The following is an 8,683-nucleotide window of genomic DNA, read 5'->3' as shown; positions in this document are numbered from 1 at the left end:
GGTAAACAAAAAAATAATTTCAACGGTAAGTTCAAGTTAGAACCAGTAAAAATTTACCACCTAGGTTTTGTTGTAAAAGTGTTGCAAAAATGTTATGGATATAGTACTTCTCAAAAATTGCCCAAACAAACAAATTAGCCTAAAATCTAAAATCAAATGTTTAATTGTGATTTTTTAAATTGTATTTTCAAATGACATATTTTAAAATCGTTATTTTTTATATATATAAAAAGTGCACACTTTTTAAATAGTTACTCTGTTAGTGCTTGCTTTAGTCTTTAGCCGAATTTGTTGGATTTATGTGATATATATATTTTTAAAAATAATACATTTTGTTTGTATTAGTACTTATTTAGGCAATATGTTAGTAATTGAATGAAATATCAATAACTTAATAATTGTTTGGTTATGTACAATGAAAAAGATGTAGCTAATAACATTGATAGTGAAACTATCATATCACACAATAATTTTAAAATATGAAAACTTGTGAAAGGAAATTTTAAAACTTTATGTATTTGCGTATATTTTTATTTTGTGATATTAATATATTCAAGTTTTATTATTATTAAATTTTTTTAATGACCACCCTGAAATTTTATTTTGGAGCCGACACTGCACATTTGGTTTATGGGTTATGTAGAAATGGTGATTTTTGACCTGTTGGGTTTTTTTTCCTAGAATTTTAAAGTTTGGAAGAGTTGCTCACAATGTGTTTGATTGATAAATTGCTAGAGTGACTGTGTATAGAGATAGAGTTGCTATTTTTTGCAAGCTCCAATAGTAAGAGGACAAAGCCAAGTTTTAAGTTTTAACTCTGTTGCGTGAATCGTGCTTTGTGTTTGTTCTTATATTCAATTAACAAGATGATCCTAAATAAAGTGTTAAGTAAAGAAACTGAAATTCTTTTTAGGCACGTTGTCTTTTCTTTTTTCTTTTTTTAAACCTTTGGTCCTTCCTTCTAAATAATTTCAATTGACACTCCCTTAAGAAATGTGAAGTGCTGTCATTTGTAACTTCGAAGTTCTTTGTGATTTTGATGATTGAACTTTTGGGATGTCTTAAATATTTGAATGGTTGCAATGGTCTTCTTGCATCTGCTTAACAATACATAGGGAGCCATGATGTATGACTTTGTCATATATGCTTAATTCTAAAATTTTTGTAAATTTGTAATGCAAAAATTTGCTGCCTTAGTGATTCATAATTTGTTAATGACAATAGCAATTTTACATAGAGGCTTAAAAAAGGCATCATATCAAGAGAAACTTAAATTCATATAAACCTTTTTAAATTAATAAGGAGCAGTAATGAGAAAATAATAACGGTAGAAGTGCATTGATTAATATATTCCATAATTCAGTTAGGAGAAGGGAACGTAGCAAACAGGCAGAAAAGTTTGTGGATATAATAATGTAATAAACAGAGCGGAAATTTTAAAAAATTTGCCGGGTCAGACACGGGGGAAAATGATCACTGTTTAAAGTTCATCTAATGTGGAAAAGGGAACGTAGCAAACAGGGCAGGAAATTAATATCTTGTGAAGTGTCAAACAAGATTGAAAATGATCGTGGTCCACTTCAACCAATGTGGAAAAGGCAACGTAACAAACAGGGCAGAAAAATTTAATATATTGTGAAGTGTCAAACACGGGGAAAATTATTTGCTCCTAATATAACCGCCCAAGCTTCAAATTCAAACGTTATTGAGCCCACATTCCACTAGTTTGCCTATACAACACCAAATATATCACCAGCTTCCTTAATCCTTCTCCAAACCAAATGACGCTTCACCAAACCAATTTGTGTGCATCGTCGTCTCATTCTATATACCTCCATCAGATGATTCTTCTCTTCCTCATTTGCCTACTCTGCTTGCTACCCACCATTACAGCCGCTGCTCCCACAAACGAGACTGATCATTTTGCTTTGCTCAAATTCAAAGAATCTGTACCTCATGATCCCTATAACATATTGAGCTCATGGAATGACTCTATGCACTTCTGCAACTGGCTAGGAGTCAAATGCGGCCGTCGGCACCAAAGAGTCACAGTCTTAAACCTACAAGGCCACAAGTTACGCGGAACTCTATCACCTAACATCGGCAATCTCAGCTTTCTAAGGTCCATCATCCTCCAGAATAATAGCTTCTATGGCGAAATTCCACAACAAATTGGTCATTTGTGTCGACTGCAACAGCTCAATCTTAGCTATAACGCATTGGAAGGGGAAATACCATCCAGCTTGTCCAACTGCTCCAATCTCAGGTTCTTAGATCTTTGGGGGAATAAGCTTAAAGGGAAGATTCCAACTGAGCTAGGCTCTTTAATGAAACTCAAAGTACTTCAGCTTGTCGATAACAATTTGGTAGGAGGGATCCCACCTTCTCTAGGAAATCTTTCTTCACTCACACATTTCGGTGTAGCAGAAAATAATTTGGTGGGAAATATTCCAAATGCCATAGGCCAATTAAAAGGCTTAGTATGGTTCAAAATTTCGATTAATAAATTGTCAGGTACGATCCCTTCCTCTCTTTACAATGTGTCATCTCTCCAAATCTTTTCAGTTTCAGACAACCAACTTAATGGCACACTTCCAGCCAACATAGGCCTAAATCTTCCAAATCTCCAAGTTTTCTATTTTGGTAGAAATGAGTTCTCTGGGCCAATCCCTACTTCATTATGCAATTCAACTCATCTTCAACGATTTGATTTAGGCGAGAATAAGTTTTTGGGATCAGTTCCAACAAATTTGGGAAATCTGCTGAATCTTTTATGGTTTGATTTGAGTTTCAATTATCTAGAAAAGAGCCTCCATTTCTTAACATCGTTGACAAACTGTAGTAGACTTCAAAAATTGGGTTTAGTTGCAAACCAATTTGATGGTGTTCTGCCCAATTCTGTATCAAATTTGTCCACCCAACTCATTGAATTATATTTTGGAAACAATGAAATATCTGGAACTATTCCTGGATCATTAACGAATCTCGTTAACTTAATTAGCTTGGGCTTAAATGAGAACCATTTCACAGGCGTCATTCCTACTTCTTTTGGGAAGTTTGAGAAGATGCAAAGGTTGGGTTTATTTGGAAATAGACTATCGGGAGAAATACCAGCCTCCTTAGGCAACCTTACTCAGTTGTTTGAAATCGACTTACTTGATAACAGATTCGAAGGAACCATACCTCCAAGTTTAATAAACTGCCAAAATTTGCAACACTTGGACATTTCACAAAATAACCTTAATGGATCCATTCCGCTGCAGCTTATTGGTACTTCTTCGTTACTACTAATATACCTCAATTTATCTCACAACTCACTCACGGGCAAACTACCATTTGAAGTAGGTAATTTGAAAAATATCAACCAAATGGATATCTCTAACAATAATTTGTATGGTGAAATTCCTAAATCTATAGGAAATTGTTTGATCTTGGAATATCTCTACCTGCAAGGGAATTCCTTTCATGGTGTCATACCGTCATCTATGGCTTCTTTGAAAGGTCTTCGACTTTTAGATGTTTCACAAAATAACCTTTCAGGATCCATTCCAGAGGGTTTAGAGAAGCTGCTCTACTTAGAAAAATTGAATCTTTCATTCAATGATTTTGAGGGCGAGGTACCAATCGAAGGGGTTTTCAAAAACGTAAGTGCCATATCATTGAATGGAAATACTAGACTTTGTGGTGGTATACCAAAATTGCAGTTGCCAAAATGCCTAGTAAATGTTATGAAACCAAGAAAATCCAGTGGATTCAAACTAGCAATTGTAATTATTTCTGTTGTTCAAATTTTCCTTTTCTTTTCATATTTTCTTGTTTGGATGAAAAATTCAAAAAATAAATCACCTTCAATGGTTTCAACAATGGACCTCCTTCCAAATGTTTCATACAAAGAACTCTATCAGGCAACTAGTGGATTTTCTCCAAGTAATTTAATTGGATCAGGCAGTTTTGGCTTTGTATACAAAGGACTTATTCATCCGGAAGAAAGATCAATTGCGGTAAAGGTCCTTAATCTTCAACAAAAGGGTGCTTCCAAGAGCTTTATGGTTGAATGTAATGTCTTGAGAAATATCCGGCATAGAAATCTTGTTAAGATATTAACATGTTGCTCTAGCATGGATTACAATGGGAATCAATTCAAAGCTCTAGTATTTGAATTTGTGACAAATGGAAGCTTAGATTTTTGGCTTCATCAAGGGCTAGACAAGGAAAACCAATCAAGGAAATTGAGCCTTCTTCAAAGATTGAATGTTGCAATTGATGTGGCTTCTGCAATAGATTATTTGCACAACCATTCTATGCAACCAATCATTCATTGTGATTTAAAACCAAGCAATGTTCTTCTAGACAATGACATGGTTGCTCACGTAAGCGATTTTGGTTTAGCAAAGCTCCTTCCAATCACTGATGATTCTTCTGGAAAGCAAACTAGTACAATTGGGATAAAGGGGTCAATTGGTTACGTTGCTCCAGGTAACTTCTTTTGAATTCTTCTAGTTGTACCCTTAGAAACATCTTTACATGTATTGTATTATTTTATTTTAGGAAGTTACCTTACTATCAAGAGAGGATACACAAATTCTCTCTCTTCATGCACACATAGAAGCCCACCTAGCCACTCAATTTACAATTTTATTTTAATTGAAGAATTTAGAGGAAACAAAAGCAGATTCTCAAAACAAAAAACAAAGAAACAAAAAGCAAACAAAAGCATTAAGCATGTTTTAAGCCTTGATAAATTTGATTAGTTGAGACACTGCTTTCTCCATTGACTAAGTATCTTCGTTTTTCAGGCATTTATTTCCCCAACACTATATGTTTGTGATGACTTATGATCGCTTGTCAATTTATTATAGCAAATATGGTAGATCTGGTCTCAAAACAGTTTTGTGCTATAGTTTTGTGACATTAACTCATGTGTCCTATACTGAAAAAGTTGTCAACAGACATTATTGAAGTAATGGAAACTAATAGGAACCATGATTTTTCTTGAACATGGGGCTGCCGAGGCATTCCTACCTAAGGAGTCCAACTAGTCCATAACATTAACCACATTTTCCGTGCTACACATACATCACAAATATTGCCTGCTTGATATGAGTCTAATGTAGAATAACAGAAACACCAACAAATATTTGATAGATAGAATCTATGAACATATCGCACTCGAACATGCACATGCGCACAAATTATCAATGCCTCTAACTTGAAAGCTTGAAACAATTGCTTTTGTCTTCATGTTCTTTAGGTTCAACATTTGTTTTTCTGGTTTGAATATACAACCAATTGAAGTTGTACTTGCATTAAATTCGAAATATCATTGTAAGAAACTGAAAATTTTCCCTTACATGTCATGATTAAATTGTAGAGTATGGCATGGGTGGTGAGGCATCAATAGAGGCGGACTTGTATAGCTATGGTATATTACTACTGGAGATGTTCTTAGGAAAGAGACCCACTGATAACATGTTTAAAGATGGTCTCAATCTCCACAATTTCGCTAAGATGGCATTGCCTGAAAAACTTGTTCAAATTGTTGACCCAATCCTTCTTCCAAGAGAAGTTCATGAAGCTCCAACAGCAATAGTGGCAGCTAGAGAATATAATAATGGCAATGAAATTCAAGTAGATGTGGGAGCTGAAGGTATTTCAAACTTGTGCCAAATGGATCTCAGTGTGAGTAAATGCTTACTATCAATCCTTGAAATTGGACTTGCATGTTCAATGGAGTCACCAAAAGATAGATTGAAGATGAAGGAAGTTACTAAGGAACTACATTTGATCAAAAGTGCTTTTCTTGATTCTTCTATACGGAGACGTGAATTGAGGAGAAACCAACTTTAAGGTACTTCCTGATATTTTAAATTTTAATTTGCCTAAATAATAAAATCATCAATGACAATTACATCAAATCAACAAGGTTTTTTTTTTTTTTAAATTTATTTTTTATTTTATTGGATGGGTTAATTTTTTGATCTTGATGAATCATTAAAGAAAAATTTTCTTTCTTATCAATTTTATTGATTATTTGATAATTATTAAACTTGGTCTTATTATTTTTATTCCTATTGGTGACGTTATCAATATCGACACATGCCTTAATATTGATCTTCTTTCTAAGGAAAAAAATTGAGAATTTTCCAATACAAATATTTTCTATATGAATATTTTTCTATATATCTATACTATCATCTTTGATGAGAGAATTATAGATTTACTAAAATGATTGAAGACCATCTTAAGAGTTATAAATTGGCCATTAAGTTTTATAATATTTCTTTTGTTTCCTATTAAATTTGCATATACGAAATCGTGGTGGACGTCAATTTTATTTTTTTATTTTAAATCGTGGACGTCTTTTATTATTTTGATAAATGATCTTAACTGTATAAATAGCAATATTTTTCAATTCTCACCAATGATCAAATTTTAGACTAAAGTTTTTCACACTTTTAGATCCAAAACCTTAGAATAGGTTCTTTCATATTCTATTTTTTAAAATGATCTCAAGCAGATGCAATAGTTGTTCTTGTTTCTACTTTCATGGTTTTTCTTTATAGTCCGGGAAATAATGAATATAACTAACTTGGTATTTGGACTGCAGAGCAAGAAACTATTAGAAGAGGTTACTAAAACATCTTTCATGTCATTGTTGAGCATATATGGGTGTGCTAGTTCAATCTCCTTTGCCGAAATGTTTAAGGAATGATTTCCTTATATTTTCTTCTTTGGGATATGTCAGTCCTACTTGTGTATGCCTATTGCCACTTTTTGACAGTACAAGCGTATTGAACACTTCTACTATATGTTTTAGTATGGTGTGTATGTACGTATTTTGTTTTCTATTGAAATCAATCCTATTACAAAAAAAAAAAAAAAAAAAAAAAACCCTTTTGTATTGGGAATATCAACTATGATGCTTTTATTTGAATGTTTATTAAGTATATGACTTGTATCCAAAATTCTTGAAATATTGAGCAGCGAACATTTGCTGAAGGGCACTGAGAATTGTGAATCTAGTCCTAGATTAGACTACCTTTTTTTATAATTTTTTAGTATTACCATAAGACATGGATATAATATTATTCTATTTCAATTTTTGGGGTGTGTAAAATAATGTGAGTAATAAATACTACACTCCTATTTTAGAGGGTCTTCTTCCATTTGGGCACTTTTAGGCTATTGCCTTAATGGCCCACCCCTAGTCAAGGAGAAAATACACCTTGTTACGTGTGTATGTTTCTCTTCTCTCACCAGCTGTGGGTCTCACCAGCTGTGAGAGGGAGGAAGCATACACCTGTAACAGGTTATACTTCCTCCTAGTCAAGGAATTAGTACTTAAAAGGAATTTTGTGCTGTTTAACAATCCTATTGGGAAACAAGATGTGGAAAAATCTAGGTTCAAAATGGTGAAATGGATGGTAAATAAGTCAATAATCATTACAAACTCAAGAGACACTCTAAAATAAAACCAACTCAACACATCCACGAAAAAACAAACAGCAGAACGACATCCAAATTAATAATTCTCTCAACTGGAGGATATATTTTGCAAAATTAAACTTAAAAATTCTCCAAAAAACAAAATATTTCTAAGGTAAACCATCAAGAAATAAACACCAATAACATAAGGTTTAGTCAAATAAACTAAAACCCATGTCACCATCAGACTCTTCAGCAGGCTCTTCCTTCTTCTCTTCCTTCTTCGCAGCAGCAGCAGCAGCAGCAGGGGCACCACCAGAAGGGGCTGCTGCAACAGGGGCAGCGGCAACAGCAAAAACAAACTTGCTAGGAACCTGCATTTATACTCAAAACAATCAATCTATTGAACAAAGGTTACCTCCTGGTGGCAATGTGTAAAAGAGGCCCACTGTGACCAAATGCTTGTCAATTAGCCCAGACAAAATAAGGTGAAGTAAAACAGCAACAGCGCAACACAACTTGACGTTAATTGAAAAATGCAGTTTGCTGTCACCAACCTTAATGTGATCCTAAAAATCTACACCAAGACCACTTATTATGCTACCCACAAGTATTAAAAATTAATGCGCATGCACTCACCTTACGAAACTAATGGTGGTTTACAGTGTGCACCACTTTGCAAAAATCAGTAGCAAGAACTGGGCCTATCCATCCGCTCTATTCTATTCATTTATAGAAAGACAAACAGCTAAGAAAGAAAAGACAAGGGGGAAAAAATCATAAAAGATATTTAACTTTGATGATTTTGGCAGAGATATTCTATAATTCCATAAAGGGGTAGAGTGGACTTGGGACAAAATTCTTTCCAAATAACATTGCCAATGTGCCAATGTAAATGTGACCTTTAAAACTAAATTGAACATGAAATAATCCAGTTTAAGTGTTCTTTACAAGAAATAATTGCAACAATGATAACCCCTCCCCCTGCTTTCTCTCTTGCTACTTGTTTTTCTAAATATCTTATTCAAGATCTTCATTCTTCAAATTCAAGTAGGCACCTTCTACATGGGGATGAAGGCGAATGACATATCTTAGTCCCATTGATGCTCCATGTAGAAAGTCCATTCTGAGGGATTTAATGTTGTCTTTCCATCAGTGGCAACAAGATCATATGGTGAATCCTCCGCAAATTCAGTTGGCATGGACTTCCAGTGTAGACCAGGCCCCCAGTCAGCTTCCTTGATCACCTTCAGTATCT

The 8,683-nt window shown here is 34.0% G+C and overlaps 1 protein-coding gene across 1 annotated transcript; it reads left to right on the top strand.

The window, feature by feature from the left end:
• The first annotated feature begins 1,769 nt into the window (after nucleotides 1-1,769).
• LOC142638124 (uncharacterized) lies at nucleotides 1,770-5,847 on the top strand. The gene is made up of 2 exons (XM_075812122.1): nucleotides 1,770-4,476; nucleotides 5,372-5,847. Exons 1-2 carry the CDS (start codon nucleotides 1,782-1,784, stop codon nucleotides 5,845-5,847), a joined length of 3,171 nt encoding a protein of 1,056 aa, XP_075668237.1. The 5' UTR covers nucleotides 1,770-1,781.
• The last annotated feature ends 2,836 nt before the right edge of the window (nucleotides 5,848-8,683 follow it).

Source organism: Castanea sativa, chromosome 6 (assembly GCF_040712315.1).
Source record: "Castanea sativa cultivar Marrone di Chiusa Pesio chromosome 6, ASM4071231v1".
Classification (NCBI taxonomy): domain Eukaryota; kingdom Viridiplantae; phylum Streptophyta; class Magnoliopsida; order Fagales; family Fagaceae; genus Castanea; species Castanea sativa.
The sequence above is the reverse complement of the archived record's forward strand: the minus strand, read 5'-3'. Positions and strand labels throughout refer to the sequence as shown.

Excerpts from the sequence above, each read along its gene's own strand:
- LOC142638124 (XM_075812122.1), top strand. The coding sequence starts at position 1,782 with ATGACGCTTCACCAAACCAATTTGTGTGCATCGTCGTCTCATTCTATA. Across the intron at positions 4,477-5,371 it reads AATTGGTTACGTTGCTCCAG|AGTATGGCATGGGTGGTGAG; the intron begins GTAACTTCTTTT and ends ATTAAATTGTAG.